At 50.0% G+C, this 20,270-nt stretch overlaps 1 protein-coding gene across 1 annotated transcript; it reads left to right on the top strand.

Moving 5' to 3' along the window:
- The first annotated feature begins 5,366 nt into the window (after nucleotides 1-5,366).
- Nucleotides 5,367-19,648, top strand: BNIP3 (BCL2 interacting protein 3). Its single transcript, XM_087432878.1, has 6 exons — nucleotides 5,367-5,524; nucleotides 13,089-13,239; nucleotides 13,871-13,955; nucleotides 16,158-16,264; nucleotides 16,342-16,491; nucleotides 18,560-19,648. Exons 1-6 carry the CDS (start codon nucleotides 5,479-5,481, stop codon nucleotides 18,603-18,605), a joined length of 585 nt encoding a protein of 194 aa, XP_087289004.1. The 5' UTR covers nucleotides 5,367-5,478; the 3' UTR covers nucleotides 18,606-19,648.
- Nucleotides 19,649-20,270: the final 622 nt, after the last annotated feature.

Genomic DNA, 20,270 nt, shown 5'->3' with positions numbered 1-20,270 from the left:
TGATTTTCATATGCTTACCTTATAACACACATTTTATTGAATTCTTATTTCTTCAAAGACATTCTCCATTGATTGTCTTGAGTTTTCTTGGTAAATGACTTTATTATTCTTTGTTAATTTGTTGATTTAACTAACAAATATTAACTGAATACCTACCAAATGCCAGGCCTGGTTCTAGGTGTTCAACAACCGCCAGTGAACCTAAAGACAAGTCCTGTCTGCATGGCACTTACACAGGGTGGGAGGGGGGTGGGTCAGTAGGGACAGTTTTGCCTCGTCTTTTTTGGTACTTTATTTTATTTATTTATTTTTATTATTTACTTTTATGTATTTATTTTAGGTGAGGCAGATAGTCCCTGAGCTAACATCTGTGCCCATCTTCCTCTATTTTGTATGTGGGACGCCGCCTCAGCATGGCTTGATGAGTGGCGTACAGATCCGCGCCTGAGACCCGAACCACCAACGCCGGGCTGTCAAAGCAGAGTGAGTGAACTTAACCACTACGCCACTGGCTGCCCCTTGGTATTTTAAAAATTCCATTTCTCTCTCCTGTCTCACTGCATTGCCTCAGACCTCTGGACAGTGCTGATGACAGGCACCCTGGCTTGCTTCTACCTTCCGGGGGGGACGCACCAGTGTGTCACAGTTCAGCGTGATGTTTACTGTAGGGTTCAGGTGAACACCCTTTACAGAGAAGGCTTCTTAGTCACAGGTAATAGAAACCAGCTCTGGCTGATGTCAGCGGAATATGGATTTAAGGAAGGAATATTGGAGGGCTCACAGAATTGCTGGAAAGGCCCAAGTACTCGCCTTCAGAAATGGCAGGAACCAAGGGCCACTACACAGCCAGAAGCGCTGAAGTCAGACTGCACAGCTGGCCCAGTGAGTCAACCTCTCCATGAGATGGAAACACTTGTACCACTGCTGCGCGGGGCGCTGGAGCCCGCTGCCGCCACGGCTGCTCCAGGAAGCGGCAGGCTGCTCCTCAGGAATGAGAGAGCCATACGTTAAGTTTCTACAGACTGAAAAGTAGGGAGTTGAGGTTCTGAGCAGGGCTTCCGGTGTTGAGCAGCCAACAACAATTGATAAATGTCTTCTACGTACTGATTAATAAACCGAGAACTTCTCCTCCCTTTCCAGCTTACTAAGTTTGTTTTTGGTGTGTACGCATTTTATGTCATGAATGTGTATTGAACTATTTTTACTTCTAAAATGATGATTATTCTTAATCTTTGATCTGTCGGGTATTTCTGATTGTTGGCATGTTCAAAATAGTTTTTCCTCTTTAACCTTTTAAAAACTATATTTATTAAACCCTCCTTATGTTCCCGGGAGAGACCTTCCTTGGTTGTGATGTATGAATCTTCTTCAGAATTCCATTTGATAGCATGTCATTCAGTATCCTTGCATGTGTATTCCTAAGTGAAAGTGGTCCTGTGCTACTTCTTCCTGTTTCTTCCTACGGGAGCATCAGGACTGTAACAGCCTCACAGCATGAACGGGTCAAGTCTCACTGCCCGCCCACACCCTGGAAATAACACAGATGCCATCCACACTCTGCAGGTTTGTCAGGACTCGTCCATAAAACTGTCTGAATCTGACATCTTCGGGGAGAGTAGATCTGTAACGACCTTTCCGGTTTTCTCTACCCCTTCAGAAGTTCTACGTCCTTATGAGTCAGCTTTGGTAATTTATATTTTCCTGGAAATCATTTTATTTAGTTTTTGTTAGTATAAATGTGTACGTGATGTTCGCATCATGTTTTAAATTTCCTCTGAATTTGTAGTAATGTCCCCTTTTATTGCCCAAAACGTCATTTATCACTAAAATAAAATTCGAGTTTATTGAAGACAAATCTTTCTAACTCATTCATTTTGTTTTAATTTGTATTACTTTTATAAAAATGTTATAAATTTATTAATTTCTATTTAAGGTTTTTTCCTAGCTTTTTCATTTAAGTACTTAGTTCATTTACACCTTATCTTAAAACGCATTCAATACTACACATTTTCATATGAGTAGCATCTAGTATATTATTTTTGAAAAACTTTATTTTCTAGAACTATTTTAGATCTACAGAAAAATTATGAAGACAGTACAGAGCATTCCCATATACCCTACATCCAGTTTCCCTTATTATTAACATCTTAACATTAGTATGGTATCTTTCTTATAATTAATGAAACGATATTGATGTATCATTAACTAAAGTCCATGTTTTATTCAGATTTCCTTAGTATTTACCTGATGTCCTCTTTCTGTCCCAGGATCTGATCCAGGACACCACGTGACATTTAGTCTCCCGTCTCCTTAGGCTGCTCTTGGCTGTGACTGTCCTTTCTTTTCGATGACCTTGACAGTTTGAGGTCTAGGACTGGTATTTTGTAGAATGTCCCTCAAGTGGGATTTGTTTGAGGTTTTTTTCCTGGTTAAACTGGGGTTATATATAGATATATGATAGGGTGATCAATAAAAGACTTTCAAAAATAAAAAGATATCACCTTTTGATAAATTTATAAGGAGAAAGTAAAACCGACATGCAGATTCAAGAAGAAAAATGAAAGATGCAAAATTTCCTGTTAAAGAGGACAATTATTAATGTATTTTCTAATTGGATGATGTGACTATCAAATTACTTTGGTACTTAGCAGCCACTGTATACATTTCAGTGTTATGAAAAGTTTGATTAAAATGAAACTGGGGGACAAAGAGCTTTAACTACACTCAGTTATTTGTCTGCTTGGAAAGGAGTTAGATAATGCATTGCTAAAGCCCACTCTATAGATAACATCTCTGACACTTGGGGCACTGTGGTAACAGGTTGTTTTTCAGGAACTAAGAGTGGACTCCTTGTCCAGTTCAGGCTGGTTAAGACCACCAGCTCATCAACTGGGCCCACTCTAATGCCCAATAGGTGACCCTTTGGTGTCAGAGGGCCGAAAACTCCACCCTCAGATCATGTTAACACCATCATTTTGTGAAGAGGTGTCCTATGAAGAGCCATGAAGCTTGACTACGCTTGTGCAGATCGTCAGTTACCTCCCTGCTCCTCACCTCCAATCCTCTATCTCCACACTTTAGACTGCCCTGCCCCTTCATCTCATCAATATCCCTAATCCCCGTTTTTGGGTAGGCAGATTTGAGACTTGTTCTCCCGTCTCCTTGCTCTGCTGCCTTGTGAACAAACCCCTTCCCGACTGCAAACTCGTCAATTCAGTGATTGGCCTACTGTGTGGTGCGCAGAATGAACCTGGTTCCAGAACAACAACATGCCAGAAATGACATCCTTTGCAACTGTTCACGTTTACAAATTTACATTTACATTTACTGTTTACAATGCAAAACTTAGATGTCTCCTTGAAACGTGGAAGGAGAATTTTTCTAAATTCTCGCAGGGGCTACAGGAGCAAGAAGTGTGCTGACCACCACCCTAAGACCAGCACTGCTTTTTCAGGGCAGGGCAGGTGAGCGTGTGGTGGGCCAAGTGGGGCAGATCTTCAAGTCATGGAGTTTTCCCTTCCGCTTGCCATCTCCAGCTCTGACCTGGGGCTCCTCCCGCTTCCCCAGGGAAGACTGCCCCCACCTCCGCTATAACCTTCACAGAGGCGGTTTACAGCGATGCCGTGGGAAGGTCGGGCCTCAAGCCTTTCCCTCGCATGGGGTCCTCTGAGTGATGGAAGTTGCTGGGAGTTGTAGTGGGTTCCACGTGGAGAGGGAAAACCAGGCTGCAATGAGAAACGTTTGCATTTAAACATTTCCAGGTAATTGCTCATAGAGACTTCAGAGGGCTTATAAAAATTATGAGTTTTGGTGAGCTTAGCAGGTTGCAGGATGTGACAACACACAAAAATCAATTGTATTTTTATACACTAGCAATAACCAATCAAATGAAATTTAACAATAGCAATCACAATGATATTAAAAATATGAATATTTAGGGATACATCTGACAAAAGATGTGCAAGCGCTGTACACTGAAAACTACAGAACACTGCTGAGAGAAATCAGAGAACACCTAAATAATGGAGAAATAAGCCGTTTCATGGGGTGGAAGCCTCAATATCAGCAGCTTCTTCAGGGAAGGCAGCTTTCCCCGTGAGGGACCCGAGCCGCAGGGAGAGGCACCGGAGAGGAGAGGCGTGGGTGGGAACATGCTACCGGGGCTTTGCGATTTGTGTGCCTGTGGAGAAGCTGTTTCTGTTTGTTCCCTCCTGTACGCATCTAGCACACGGCTGCTACAGGGACGGTGTGGAGTAAACTCTTGTTGAATAAATGAGAATGGGAACTGATGATCAAACTGAAAGACCAGGCCCTCTATACCCAGAAGAAGAGCTAAGGAGATTAATGCCCCTCTCAAGAGCATCCTTATCTAGAATGGAATCCAAGACCCGCCCCCCCGCAGTGAGAAGAGCAGAGGCTGCTACTCAGAGCGCACTGTAGCAGGAGTCCCCCTGTCACTTGGGTTTGGCAGAGACCCAAAGGCAGGCGGAGGAGTGGAGACTTCAGAGTGGAAAGGGGAGCTCAGGGGCGCCCCGTAGAGGCCCGGGGAGGTGGGGATCTAGAAGTGAGGTGTCCTCGTTCGGCTTTCTCTGGTTGGTCCCGAGCTGGAAGCAAGGACAGAACTTGGGGAAACCGTCAGTCATTGATCACGTTCTATCCATTTGGGGCTGATCGTCACAGGGTCGGTTGTGTGGCCTCCCGGACCAGCTGCTGGAGATGCTGGTCTGACTTCCTGCAAGGCGGACTTGTGGCGGACTGGCTTCCCAGCCGGTCACTGCAGGTGAGGGGCTGGCCTCCCGAGCTGGTGGCCACAGGGCGTGGGTCACAGGTCCATCTCTACAGGCGGCCCGGCCCTGGTGCGTTTCCACCTGCAGTCTCACTAGCAAGCCCCTGGGGCCGTCGGCGGGCCAGCTTTCGCATTTCCTTTACTGTTTGAGGGAGAAGAGTCAACTCGCAGGCAACATTAAAAGGACAGAGGTCGACGCCGCCGAGCCCGGCCTGCCCCGCGGGCCTCAGTTTCCCCGCCGTACCCGCACGTTCCGCACGCACTGCACTCCTCGCACGCGCACCCTCAGGACGCGCCCCGTGCCTCAGTTTCCCCACCCGCGAGGAGAGGTGGTACGCACCCACCACGTCCCCCGCGCCGCACCCCGGACCCCGCCCCCGCCGGGCCCGCGCACGCGCGCCCAGCACCTCACGTCTCACTCCGCGCAGGCGCGCCCGGCTCAGGCGACACCTCCGCTCGCCCCGCGCACGCGCCGCACGCGCCGCACGCGCCCCCGCGCAGGCCCCGCCCCGCGGCCAATGGGCGCCGCCGCGGCTTATCTGGCGTGCGTCGGCGGCGCGTCCGTCAGTCGCGGCTCTGGGCTGACGCCGCCCGAGCCGGTGGCCGGCGTCCCCGTTCCGTCCCCCTGCCCGCCGTCCTCGGAGCGCCCGTCCGGCCGGCCCCGAGCCGCCGCAGCCCTCTCCCGGTCCGCCATGTCGCGGAGCGGGACCCCCGGGCTGCAGGAGGAGAACCTGCAGGGTGAGGCGCGCGGGGCGGGGGAGGCCGGGGCCCGGGGGCGGGCCGCGCGGGGAGAGCCCGCGCCCGGCTCGGTCGTGCGGGCGGCGGGGCGGGCTCGGGCCCCGGGTCTCTGCGCGGCGCCTTCCCCCCCGCCCTCCGCCCTCCGCGGGCGGCGGGGCCGGGCCCTGGGCCCGGGGGCGGGCGCCGGCGGGCTGCCACCGTCGAGCGCGGCGCGGCGCGGGGGGGGTGGTGCGCCCCGGAGTCCCGCCTCCGGGCCCGAGCGGCTGTTGGCGGGCGTGCGGACCCGTGTCCTGTGCTTCAGGCCAGCGTGGTGTCCGAGCACAGGCCGGAGGCCGTGCGGGTCCGGCGGCGTGGCCGACTTGCCCGCTCCTGGTCGTGTCCCGGCGGCGGGAGGACTGCCCAGGGGGGCGCGGGGGGGAGCGCCGTGGCGGGGGACCGTCTCCCTGGGAGATGGACGCTCGGGCGGGTGGCGCAGCCCCGCGACCAGGCTGTCTTCAGGTGCCGGTTCGGTAGAACTCGAGGGTCGCTGCAGAGCACGCTCAGAAGTGACGTGAGCGGAGGGGCCCCGCGGGAGGCTGGTTCCGGCCGGGCGCTGAGGCGGCGCTGGGCACACGCTCCGCCTGCCTCTCAGACCGGCGGGGCCCGGGGGCGGCGCTGCGGCCTGGACGCCCGCCCCTGCGTCTGGCCTCGGAGGGCCGCCGGCCCCTTCCGGCTCCTTGGGTGACCCCCGGGGCCCGGGAGTTGGGGGAGGAGCCCGGGGCCGTCGACCTGTGTGTTCTCCGAAGCAGGGGGTCGCTGAGCGACGTGAACGTGTAAATCAGCTTTGCACAGGGCTGCTTCAACCCGTGAGAGTGGATTGTTAAGCTTCACTGAGATTTTTTAAACCCTTATGTTATTCAGATAAATTTAGTGAGCTGCTAATTATTTTTCTTACTCCTTAACATAAGATTTTACTAGGCAAGAGTTAGTCTAATGCATTGTATAACACGTATTTAAAAACTGACAACCAAATTTGAAAAATCCTGTTATCGCTCCTTAAATTTCGACATTGACTAATTCTTTGAAATAGATTAAGGGATGAAATCTTTTCTGTCTTTTCTCATAAAAGATCCAGGGTGTTTCATAAGCTCTTTGCCTTAAAATCATTTTTCTAGTTATCCAAGTATTTAATTGCTAACACTGTATCTTTCTTACTGGTTCAGCTTTAGTCTCTGGGGCGCTCTGAGAGCTCCGGAGGGGCTCAGCTCTCCGTTCCTTGACTGACACCAGACTGCTGAGTCACTCGCAATGCAAAATCGCCAGCTCAGAAGATAACAGATTTGTTTTTGTTTTGCTTATTCTATAAAAAGATGTTTACGCACTGAGTGGAAACTCCTGTTAAGCGTGCTTTAGGGCATTCTCTTGAGTGCACGACGTGCTGCGGGGCACGTGCTCAACTAGCCAGCCTGCCGAGGGAGGAGTCACTTGAATCAGTGGGGCCTGGCAGCTACCCTAAGAAATGTGAATCCCGGCAGGGATTCCTGGCCTGTCTGCTCTGTGGTGATTTGATTACCTCCCAACCGAGCGCCGAGAAAGCCTCGGTAGGCCAGCCCACAGACACCAGCAATCATCTGCCCCTGGGCTTGTGTCCTCTGGGACCACGTGTTCCCTGGGAGTTAACAGCAGAATTGATTGGTGGTTCCCTCCTTACCCCCGTCCATTCTAGTTAAAGCTGTTGACTAGCTAGGTGTTGTATATGCTTCCTTTTTTTCCTTAGATATACAAGTGCTAAAGTGCAGGAGGGAGATAGAATTTGGTGATGATACTGTGTCAGTCTCATGGGGGAGTGCGTGACTGACTTCCCAGAAGGACCCCTCTTCTGAGCAGAGCTTCGCTTGAGTGCTCTGAGACAGCCACCTCTTCACTTACTGCTGCTGTGTCTGCAGCCGGGCAGCTGTCATAAGCAGCCCACCATGGACAAAGGTGTATGGAGAGAAAAAGAATGCATTTCTTTTGGGGGGAACTGGAGTATCATGCATTCTGAGAGCAAAGGGGTTCAGACATCTCCTTCCTAGCCCAGCCCCTACATTTCACAGACGGTCACAATGAGGCCCAGAGGCTAAGAAAAATAAGGCAGGCGACAGCAGGTGAGGAGGAAACCGGGGCCCTCCATGAAGTGCCCGTGGGACACTTGGAGCCTGAATGACCGAATGCATGAGACAGGCCGCCTCCTGTGGCGAGGCCTGCATGAGGAAGGCTGAGGTTCACCAGCTCCTGTTAGGAACCGGGACTGAATTCTCTACCCAGGTGACTTCACGTTCAGAATCACTTGTTGGTCAAGTCTCTTTTGTTCCTGCCCCACCTAACTTGAGAAGCTTTTGAAAGCAGCAGTTTCTTAAAGCCGCCTCTCCCAGGGAAGAAGCCCCCTGTGATTAGGGCGGTAGTTCCCTCCAGGCTTAGTGGCTGCTCTGCCTCAGGCGTTCCCTCTGGGATGACGCCTTCTCCGACCATCCCTCTGCACCCACTGCCTGGTAGGTTGTTTGTTCAGATGCCTGTCATTCCCCTAACCAGTCAGTTTCAATCCTGACTGCCCAACATCACCATTACAGCTTTTTCGAAATACACGTGCCAGGTTCCACCCCAGCATTCCAAATCAGAACTTGCAGAGTGCGGTGGGCTAGGCTTCCCAAGGAAGGGAGACAGCACCACAGGTGATTCTCCACGGCCAGGGTTGAGACCTGCGACCCCAGCTAGGCTGTGGGGGGCCTTGTGGGGCTCCATCGTCTGCAGCTGGAGAGACATGTTTGTCCTGGGTTACGTGGAGGGCAGTGGGGCTAGGGGTTCCCTGGCCTCTCACGGTAGAGGGTAGAGGTAGGAACTGCGGGGGTCACTCAGTTCATCGCATCCTGCTTGTTCAGAGATGTAAGGTGGACTTGTGCGTCCTGTTGGCAGTGGAGATGGTGCGTAGGTGGGGAAGGAGCAAGGAGAGGGACGTGAAGCTGGGAACCAGGGCTCGGCTGGGGCAGCAGCATCACCACCTGTTTTCTTGAGGTCTAATTATACCAGGTCATTTGATAGCTTATTTGTGATTCTGAGGGTTTTCTAACTTGCTTTGTGAAGCAACCTTAATCCCCATTTTTCTTGCTTAAAAAGATGAGCAACCTTAATTGCACGATGTAAGTAGATAAATAGCATACGTTTTCTTATTTTCCAGGAAGTATGCTTTCCTGACCCAGTTGTTGCAGGTTCATAATAAAACTCTTGTGCTTTAGTAAATAATTCCTTAGAATACAGCTTTTGGACCCAAAGCTTTTGCTGTAGACAGTCCAGAACGGGATTTTTTTCTTTCTCTGGGATGCTTAGGACTTTTTATGAGATGATTTAAAAAAGGTATATTTGGGGGCCGACCCGGTGGCGCAAGCGGTTGGGTGCGTGCACTCCGCTGCGGCGGCCCGGGGTTCGCTGGTTCGGATCCCAGGCGCGCACCGACGCACTGCTTTGGCAGGCCATGCTGTGGCGGCGTCCCATATAAAGTGGAGGAGGATGGGCACGGATGTTAGCCCAGGGCCGTCTTCCTCGGCAAAAAAAGAGGAGGATTGGCGGGTGTTAGCACAGGGCTGATCTCCTCACAAAAAAAAAAAAAAGGTATATTTGTCTCCATGGAGTCTTGAGGTGGTCCTTGTGGTATAATTAAAAAATACACACCTGAAACTAATAGACTGTTATCTGTCAATTATATCAGTTAAGAAAAAAATACATACACATTTGGTCTTTGTCCCTGGTTCCTGGCACAGAGCTTCAAAATCCCTTGGAATTTCTGGAGTGACATTAGCATCCTTTGTTATTCATAAAGAGCCCCTTTTGTAGGGAGCCCCTTTGGAACACATTTGTGACTCACTGGGGCTCTAGATAGCCTCATTAGCAGACTCATTAACACAGATAGGATGGGGGTGGGAAAGACCAACCCTGTGATTAGAGGGTGGAAACTCAGCACCCACCCCTCTAGGGAGCTGAGGGGGCTGGAGATTGGGTTATGAGAACTGAGCCGCAAGGTAAGGTTCAGCAGAGTGTGCTGGGGTGCATTGGGGGAGGGCATGGAAGCTCTGCCCCCTCCCCCATGCCCTTGCCCTCTGTGTCTCTTCCAGCTGGCTGTTCCTGAGCTGTATCCTTTCTAATAAGTGGGTAAATGTAATAAGTCAAGTGTTTTCCCGAGTTCTGAGAGTTGTTTTGAGGGCGGGGTTGTAGGAACCTCTCAATTTGTAGCCTGCCAGGCAGAAGTGTGGGTAGCCTGGATGTCCCATTTGCAGCTGGTGTCTAAGGTAGGGGCAGTCTCGTGGGACTGAGCCCTTTATCTTGTGGGACCTGACACTCGAGGTAGTGTCAAAATTGAACTGAATTGTTGGACGGCCAGTTGGTGTTGGAGAATTGGTTGTTGGTGTGGAAACTCCCTCACATTTCATGTCAGAAAACAGCACCCCAGACTCCACTTACATCAGACACTGCAGGTGATCTGGGCAGCGTTCTGGCTTGGTTGAGGAAATTGAGCCAGGCCTGGAATCTGAACAACACAGATTGAGCCTAGAGAAATGGAACTGTGCCCGGAGCAGGGGCCCGTGGTGCTGTTTCATGACACAGGGCCAGAGCTGGCTGGCTAGCTGGCTGAGTGTCACCTTGAGTCCCAGGGAAGGAAGGGGGGCTAGTTAAGGACTCGCATGCTTGAGCTTTTAGAATGATGCTTCCGGGTTAGGAAGTATGGTCAGCAGCCTTGATGAAAACATAGTCAGATGAGTGGTCTCAGGAAAGGGGGTGTGTGGAAACCTCTGACATGCAGAGGCTGAGGGGTCTGGGCTCCAAGCCAGACCCTGGCCGTCCTGTGCTTGTGCGGGCCAGGCCGACACGAAGCAACTTGAGGTTAAAGGGAAAAGTTCTGCATTAATGTGAAAACTGTGTGTGATCATTTTGTTAGCAGCTATCTGGGAGGCTGATGTCAGGTGCAAGTTCACATTTATTTCTGGGTCTTTGATTTGCTTTTTTCTGATTAATAGGACGTATTCTGCAACAAGCGGCTATTGAGGGGAGGCCAGGACTCTTGCAGAAGAGATGTCTGAGTGTGTGGGACAGCTGTGCAGCCTGCGGTGCTTCAGCTAACGCAGTGGAGTGATGAGTGGGCAGCTCCGTCCCCCTGATCACACGGTGCTGTGTAGTGCCAGCGCCTCGTTGGTTTAAGCACAGAGTAGCAGCTCTGTGTGATGGATTGTAATTGTAATAAAAGGAGAGTGACTGCAAACCCACTTCATGGAGTTTTTCCAGTCCATGAATTGTTCAGTCTTGTGTAGTCCACCTTGACCCTCTCCCTACTGCACCGTCCTCCATATGCCATCAGAGCTGGCCTTTCATGTAGATGTGCTGGAGATGCAGACCTACGACACAAAATAGAGAGACTCTCCTGGGCCCAGAAACAGTCCTGTGCGTGTTGCAACCTTGATTTCTGACTGAGGAAGCGGCACAGAGCAGAGGGCATGGCAGAGGCAGGCTTGTCAGTGGATGGTGCTGGGCAGAAGGTCGTGTGGGAAAACCTACACCGCCTCAGATCACAGGTTAAATCCAGGTTCATTACACCAGTGTCTGAGCGAGTGTCTAAAACGACACAGCTTCTTAATATCTTCATGATCTCAGATTAGGAAGAGATTGAAAATCTGACTGAATTAAAATCAAGAACTTATGTACATCAGAAGGCATTTTTAAGAGTCAAAAGGCAAGCCACAGTGAAAGTTACTTGCAGCACATTTAAATGAAGAAAGGCTTGTATCTTGAATATTGAACGTCTGTAGATAGGAGAAAGGTGGACAACTCAATAGAAAGAGTAAGCAGTTTTTGAACAAGTAATTCAAAAAGATGCTATCCAAATGGCCAGTAAACATAAAAAAATGTTCAACCTCATTCGAAGTCAGAGAAATGCAAAATAAACCACACAAGATACCACCGCACACCCACAGAATTGCTCAATTTAAAGACTGATGGTACCAAGTGTGAAGCAACAAAAACACTCACCTATTGGGAAAATGGTCCATGGATGGGTTCAGCTGCATCGGAAAGTAGGGGCATTCTCTACTGACATTGACGCATATACGTATTACCTTAAACCCGGTAATCCTGCTCCTAGGTATATACCCAGCAGAAGCAGGAGAGCATGGACACCGTGGAATGTTGGAAGAATGTTTATAGAAGCATTATTCGTAGCTGCCCCAAACTGGAAGCAAGCCACACATCTAACAGAAAGGGTAAATCATGGCATAGCCTACAGTGGAATCCGTACAGCCCCAACAAAGCTGTTCAACCAATCCACAAACACTTGGTGGTCCCCTCAAGTCCAGACCCCCAGGCTGTGCTCTTGGGTCCTGACCAACCTCCCCAACCTCACTGCCCCCACATCTGTGGGCGTCTCCACCCCAGCTGTGCTGAACCTGCCGCTGGCAGCACTTGAGGACAGCTCTCTGTTGAGGGTTGTGTCCTTTTGTGGGACGTGCCAAAATCATTTCCAACTTGCAGGTCTCTCCCACCTTCAGCCCCCAAACACACAGGCAAAACCAAGAGCCCCACCTCCCAGCCTGCTCTGGCCTGTATCATAGCTCTTGGTGTCCACTGAGGACGCCTCCCCAAGCAGGCCTCCTCTGGGTCCGGGCTCTGCCCACTCTGGATTCCCAGCCCCGAGCACAAATTTGTGCCGTGTACCCAGATCAGTTGTTTGATTGGCGTGAACTTAGAGTTAATTCCAAATAGTGGGGCTAGCAAGAGATGGCCTAGCTTACAATAATGGCTGTACTTGCAGGGTTTTGGGGTGGGGGTGGGGTGGCAGCTGCTTGTGTGTTGTATTTTGATAAGCAGATGACCTGGTGCTAAGACAGTTCTCTGAACCTATAAAATCTGTCTGGATAGATTTTGTTTGGAATGTATAACATGTCAGTTTTTAGTTCAAGTAGGAAAGAATGCTGAGCTTATTACTTCCCACGCAGACTTGGCTAAGTGAATGCTTGAGGGATGGCTTGCCTCTGATTCTTCAGGTGTAGTTGGAAATTTCCTGTTTTCTATTCAAAGTATATTCATCTGGCTTCAGATGTAAATAAGTACAGAACAGCAGTCATAAATGAATTTTGAGGGGCCTCAGGGTCAGAATGTGATGCTAGTATGTGGAAATAGGTTTATAAGAGATAGTTTAAAACTTGTTTTTATTTTTAAGTCTCTTAAACTTTTGTTGACACCATTTTTCTTCTGAAAGTTGAATGCGTGAAAGCACTCTGGTCAGCTGGACTCGGCTGACTCAGCAGGTTACCAGGCATCTGTTTCACCTTGAGGAACGGCAGGGGGTGCGCAGACGTGTCTGGCTCCCTGGGGAGGGCGAGGCTGACCAATTACTGTAATGCAAGTGCCAGAAATGGGCGCCAGGCATGTGGTGTGGTTACAGGAGGTGGTTCGTTGTGTGTCCCCAGCACCTCTTGGAAGTGGAAGGGTGGGCTGGTTATAGGTTAGGACCAGACTCCAAAGTGGGTAGAAAATTCCAACTCTGCCCTTTTTTTGTCCCCTTCAGGCTCCTGGGTAGAATTGCACTTCAGCAATAATGGGAATGGGAGCAGTGTTCCAGCCTCAGTTTCTATTTTTAATGGTGAAATGGAAAAAATATTGCTAGATGCCCAGCATGAGTCTGGACGGAGCAGTTCCAAGAGTTCTCACTGTGACAGGTGGGTATAAATAAGTGTGTGTGTTACAGTGCTGATTGAAGTGGACGAGCAGTCACAGCTGTACATGCCGGCTTCACCTCAGCTTAGGCCACATTGGGGGTGGCTTCTCCAGCCCTCTTTAGACAGTGGGCCCCTTGCCCTCTGGTGGGAGGAAGTGGCTGGGGCTTGGTCTATGGAGAGACCATGTTAAAGCCAGGGGCACATCTGAACCTGGTCCCTATGCTTCTGCCCCATTGCGTTGATTAGCTTTCTCAGGCTGGTCATCATGAGCCCGTGTCTCAGCACTGCCAGTGAATCAGGGCAGCGTGGCTGGGTCAGAGATCAAAGGTCAGGTGCTCTCAAGGGCTGTGTAACAGATCACAAAGCCAGTGGGTGACAAAGCCCCGCCACCTGCTGGCTGTCCCATATCCCCCTCCCCCCTGAGGACTGGCCTAGCCGACGCCTGTCGAGCTCAGCTGAAAAGATGGAGGACCAGTTTGGCCCTGGTCTGGTGCCGGTGGGAGAGCAGAAGTGGGTGCTGGTGGAGTGCGTCCTGCCCCTGAGGAGACGCTCCCTGCCTGGGGGTTTGCTTCTCATGGGGAGAACAGTAACACGACGTTGTTTTTCCCATTCTCACTCACATCTCGCCCAGCCCGCCTCGCTCACAGACCCCACAAGATACTAACAGAGTTTCTGAAACAGATACCCATAGCATCGGAGAGAAAAACAGCTCTCAGGTAAGATGAGCAATTGTACGTGTTTGTGATCTGTTTATACAGGGAAGTTTTCAATGTAATTGAGTAGAGAAAAGTCTGGCTTTTGGACTGTCTCTTGCCTTTTTTTTTAATTTATTTTTTTTGTGAGGAAGGTTGACCCTGAGCTAACATCCGATGCCAATCCTCCTATTTTGCTGAGGAAGACTGGCCCTGGGCTAACATCCGTGCCCACCTTCCTCCACTTTATATGGGACGCCGCCACAGCATGGCGTGACAAGCGGTGCTTCGGTGCGCGCCCAGGATCCGAACCTGCGAACCCCGGGCCACCGCAGCAGAGCACGCGCGCTTAACCACTTGCGCCACTGGGCCGGCCCCTCTTGCCTTTTTTTAAACTGGGGTGGGGACGTCCCCAACGCTTGGGTTTCACACTGAGCCGACCCGGGGAGCTTCAGGCTCGGGCTAGGATGTGTAGTGTGGGCTGCCTCTGCCCCACGGCACCGTCCAAGGACACCCGGGAGGGAAGGCGAACTGGGAGCCCGTTAGTGGCTGCTCTCTGTCTTTGTGGCTGTCGGTTGGGCGGTGAATGGGTTTTAATGTCTGAGCTGTTTAGAGCTAGGATTACACCCATGCGGCTGTTCGGGAACCCCTGCCATTGTGGTTGGACTGCTGACATTCCTTCCTCATCGGGCACTGCGCTGCAGCTGCTTCCAAAAACTGTGCCTCAGGCCGTGCCCACTGGTGCTTGGGTGGTCTCGAGTTAGGAGCCAGCCAGGCTGGTTACTTGAGCCTGAGGTCGCTTTTCCAACATCTGCTCCACAAATATTTAAGGGGTCTGAAATGTCAGGCACTAAGCTTTGTTGTGGGGCCACAAAGCCTTCTAGAGGCTTAGGTCTGTGAGGACAAGTGCCCTGGGCTGTGGCTGAGTGTCCTGCACTGCTGTTCCAGTCCACTCGCCACAGGACCTTGGGGCCATGCCCAGTCTCTCGAATCCTGTTGGGGAGTGCTGCCCCTGTGCACACTGAGGCACAGGACATGTCTCCGTGGGTGGTTTGGTAATTATGATCACGTGACAGTGGAAGTGACTCCCACTCTGTCTTAGGGAGCAAGTCTCCCAGTCAGGACCACTGAGTCACCCTCCCTCCTGGGTTGGGCTCCCCTCGGCCTCCCTCACCAAGTCGTCAGGTGAGGCTCTGCCCCAGGCACTCTCAGAGAAGGCTCCCGGCCCCTCAGACTCTAGAGGCTTCCGGAGCTCAGAAAGAGCCCTGACAGAGCGTGCCCGGGGCAGCTGGCCTGCTCCCAGACACTCGGAGTCCACGTCTAGCTTGGTGCACCCAGACGTTTGATAGGTTTTGGTACTACATTCCAGAGTATTTCCAAACTGTTTTTCCTGATTTTAAAAAGGAATTATATGCTCAGGTATAGAATTTTTAAAAGACAAAAAAATAGAGAACAACACGTATAATCCTAATTTTTAAAGTCCCTTTTAATTAGTGTGTTACTTAATTTTAAAAACGTAGCTGAAATCATGGGTGTATATAGGTTTCTGGTGGTTAGCCCTCTTATTTAACATGAAAGTATCTTTCTTTTAAACTCATCTGCTATCCGGTATTCCATTTACGGTTTTGGGCCATTTTTATTTTATTTTATTTATTTATTTTTTTAAAGTATAGTTTTCTTTTTTTAAATTTTTATTCATTTACTTTTTTTCCCCCAAAGCCCCAGTAGATAGTTGTATGTCATAGTTGCACATCCTTCTAGTTGCTGTATGTGGAACTCGGCCTCAGCATGGCCAGAGAAGCAGTGCGTCGGTGCGCGCCTGGGATCCGAACCCCGGGCCGCCAGCAGCGGAGCTCCAGCACTTAACCGCTAAGCCACGGGGCCGGCATGGGCCATTTTAGATGGTCTTCATTTCCTTCTGTTCTAACCAGCACTGCAGGCAGCATCTGTGTGTGGATGTCTTTGTCCTCACTTCACATTGCTTCCTGGGGACAGTGTTTGCAGCTCGTGGTGCCACCAGAACTTCCCAGCTGGGCTTTCACTGTAGTCCCTAGAGGAGGAAAGCAGGGCTGGTGGAGCCCCAGCTCTCCACTGTCCTTGCACTGGCTCTGCTGAGTGGCTGTGGCCTGAGCTCAGCTTGCTGATCTGATGTGCTCAGGTGGAAGGTGGTGCTTTCTGGTGTGGATGCGATAGGTTAATCTACTTTTAACACTTACTTTTTCTTAGTCTGAGGAAGATTATATGGAGAGAAGGAAAGAAGTTGAAAGCATCTTGAAGAAAAACTCAGACTGGATATGGGATTGGTCAAGTCGGCCAGAAAATATCCCCCCCAAGTGAGTCTGTTTTCAGTATCATGGGGTCTTCCTTTGACACAGCACCCTCGACTCACTCAGGTCTCTTCCTGCCCCAGGGAGTTCCTCTTCAGACACCCAAAGCGCACAACCACCCTCAGCATGAGAAACACGAGCGTTATGAAGAAAGGGGGCATTTTCTCCGCAGAGTTTCTAAAAGTTTTTCTTCCCTCTCTGCTGCTGTCTCATCTGCTGGCCATTGGACTGGGGTAAGTGACTCCCAGCACGACGGGCCTTAGGATAATTCTAGGTCTCAGGAATTTATTTTTAAATGTTTACTGAAGGGTAGAGCATAAGTCACAGCTGATGTCATGTAAGCGTGTGAACAAACCTGGGCATGTCATCACCGTCCAGGTCACGATCAGAAACATAACCTGTGACCCTCGAAGTCTCCCCCCTCCAGTCACTATCTGGCCCGCCTCGGGGCAGCGTGGTGCTGACCTCGGACATCAGAGACTAGTTTAGCCTGTCACTTCCCTTTTTGCAGATGAGACTCTTATGTCCGGCTTCTGTGTCTCTACTGTCTAGTGTAGGTCTCTGTGCACATCAGTCAGCCTTACTCCTTACGGTGTTGCAGTGCGTGGATGCTCTGAACTGTCCCTGTCCCTTTCTGCCGCAGATGGGTGGTCTCTGTAGCTCCTATAGGACACGACTGTTCTAGTTCACTCTCAGCAGTAACAGAAAGGCGAGGTCTTCAGTTCTCAGGCTTCTTGCACTAAATGTGCAGAAAACATACACCTGCAGCCATGGATCCTAAAGACATTCAGCACAAACAGTGCTGAGGAGCCAGAGCATGCTGCTTGGGAAGCCAGGGCTGCTGTTCTCCTTGTCCTTCCTCAGCCTGTGTCCGTGTGGGTAGTGGTCTCACCACTCCTGGTGTGTGATGCTGTCCTGTGGCTGCAGCTTACTGGACAGACTGGATAGTCGAGAGGGGCTTCTGATTTTGGCTGGTGCTACTTAGCCGGAGGGCTTGCTTCTAGGGCACAGAGGGAAACAGGATGAAAAAGCCGCTGTAGCGCGGTCAGTCTTTTCCCAGATTCCATGAATGTGGCAGATGAGAACCGGTCTGTTCTGTTTTGGGGCAAATGTGAGTGTCTGGGTCTTGCAGGTTATGCCCAGCCCTTCCACCTGTGGGTGGTGAGAAAGGAGTCTCCTTCCCTGACCTTCTGAGCCCCAGACCACAGTTCTGCCTGCCTCTGGAGGTGGCTTCCTGGATGAGCCAGTGGCTGCTTGCAGTCTGCATGCTCCAAGTGAAACTCATCCAGTGTCGTGGGCCAGACTCCATGGCTCCCTCTCCTCCTGGTTCTGTCCTAGCTGTTTCCTCTCAGCACAGCCCACCGACCCCATTCTGGCCAGTGCTTCTGGAGTCAGATGCACAGACAGCACGTGTCCGTCTCACCCAGGGAGTTTAGATACTGGCCTCTGGAGCTTTCTCCAGAACCAGCAACTCAGATTCTGTGGGGGCAGGGCCTAGTAACCTGCATCTTAAATACCTGGTTTAGGCCTTCACTTCAGGGTGGATTTCTGCAGCCAGCTCCCACCTAGCGTCCCTGCCCTTCATCCTTCCAAAGCCTGCTGGTGTCATGCCCTGTCCAGAAGCCCCCAGGACTTCCCGTCCTCCTCAGGATAAAACCACCCTCTTCAGGTGGTCCAGAGAAGCTCCGGCAGCAGGGTCTGCAGTCTCTTTCTCACCACTGCCCACGGGCCTGCCAGGCTCCTGTTTCGGCTTCCTCCCTCCCGGGTGACACCCACTACTCTGCAGGCATCAGCTGAGCCTGTCTCCTCAGGAAAGCCTTCCCTGATGCTCTTGCTCCTTAGGTACTGGGCCCTTAGACTGTGTGAGGCAGGGGCTTTGTTCTCAGCGAAGGCCTCTGTGAGGCTGGGGGTGAAGGTACAGCGTATCGCCTGCTCCTGGGGACCACCTCCTCCAGCAGTGTGGTCCTGGATCCCGTTCCAGACCCTAGAGGGAGTGCAGCAGGTGTTCCGTGAGTGACAGCGTTTTGGGTGGGTTAGCATCCTCCTTGGTACTAGTATTGAGCGCACTGCACTGTTAGAGCACTGTTGGATTTTTTCCTAAGTTAGAGTACTGTAAAATGCAGTGATGAAGAATAAAATGCTTGATAGAAGACTGCAGATAGTCATCACAAAACTTTGAAAAATAGGTATAAGATAGCCTTTTCCCTCCCATAAGCTATAAGCATAGTTAGCTGCCTTCAGCTGTGCGAAATCATCCGAGAACGTGAGGCCACATTCACTGCCAGTTGCTTTTCCTGTTAGGATCTATATTGGACGGCGTCTGACAACCTCCACCAGCACCTTCTGATGAAGAACTGGAATCCAGCTTTTCTCATGGAGCGGGATTTATATCGGAGCTTGCAGCATAGCTAACTGAAGAGCTCTCTTGGTCCTTGGCTGGCTGTACCACTTGTGTTTATTTGTTCTGTAAATGCGGCGTTGCTAATTTAGTGAAATGAAAGATAGACACTAAAACCATGCTAATCTATAATCATACCTATGGGATCAATTAATAAGCATGTCATATTAATATCTACTGTAATAATTTGGTAGTAAATTTTCTTTGGATGTTATAAATATCTAAGTATGAATAATTTTAACATACAAGTCATGATGTACGTAGTATTTTAACAAAAATTATCTGCAACCTTAATTTGGTTAGAACACTTTATATTTTGGAAGAATGAATAATGTTGATATTAAAATGACTACATAAGGGGTTTATCCCAAATAAATATTGTGGCCTTATATTCACACTACTGTAGGAAATACTATATTTAAGGGGGCGCAGGATAGTGTAGTAAAGACTACACTCAGCTCTGCTCGTTGTTCTTTGTTATGTAGTGAGTAGAACCCGGGGCACACACAGACTCGCTGTGTGGTCAGACGCTGGACTGCTTGCTTTGCAGGGTGATGGCTTCAGTCTCTGACTGTTAGTAGCCACCCTGCGTGGTCAGTCTTCTGTCCCAGGCACCTGCCAAGCTGAGTACCTTACTCTTTATCACTCAAGGTTGCTGAATTTAGTCTTATCCTTTGTGTTCAGTTTTTGTGTGCTCTTAGAATTAGCTTCATTCTAAGCAAATGTGTCTACTTTAAAAGACTGGAAATAGAAAAAAATAAACCTTTGCCAAACCCTTCCTAGATTACTTACACGTGGTTGAAAACAAAACGTCATAAAAGCTTTTTGATGAAACCAGGCATATCCCCTCTGTCACATTCTTTATCTTTTCTACAGCATGATTTTTAAAAGGCTGTGTCTTTGATATACTGTATATATGCTGTTGGGTATTTGTTTTAGTTTTTCCACACTAAATTAGTTATGCTAAAATAAATAACATTTTAACTTTTTAATATCTTTGTTCATATTTAAACAATTACCATGGAGTAGTAGCTTAGAGCCCTTTCATTTGGAGACATCTGGTGGGATGGCGTCGGAATTCTTTATGTAGTTCATCCTCTAAAAAAGAGAAGGCCTAGGAGGTCACATTGAATCACTCTGGCCAAGAAAATTCCCTTTTGTTACAGCAAATGTTTCTCTTTCATCAGAAATAAAGGGGTTCGTCCCTCTGCTTCTCTCCAGTGTCCTCAGAATCAGCACCCCTTACAGGGAGCTCAGTGAACCCCTATCACCATCTGAACCATCACTCAGGTGATTTTGGGCCCTTGGCAAAGGCAGTCAGGTTTGTCCTCCTCCTCGATGGCATAAGCTGAGCTGAGACTGGCTGGAGGTACCAGAAGCGCTCCACACAAATGAGACGGGACGTCACAGCTCTGGTTTTCAAGAGGCTTTTTTCAGACAGCAGCCTTACAGTGGACATTTTAGTCATATAAAATGACCATTTAAGTGTGTGTGTATATTGGTGATGTATGTGTACTTTGTTTTTATCTTTCAGGCAGGATAACAGCTGTATAGTAATTGAGCTTTTGCAAATAGCCCTTCTTTCTGCTGTTAATACAAACAACATCTTATTCA

This window comes from Ceratotherium simum, chromosome 6 (assembly GCF_057802395.1).
Source record: "Ceratotherium simum simum isolate JZ-2026a chromosome 6, ASM5780239v1, whole genome shotgun sequence".
Taxonomy (NCBI): domain Eukaryota; kingdom Metazoa; phylum Chordata; class Mammalia; order Perissodactyla; family Rhinocerotidae; genus Ceratotherium; species Ceratotherium simum.
Note: the sequence above shows the minus strand (reverse complement) of the source record. Positions and strands in the feature narration are given on the sequence as shown.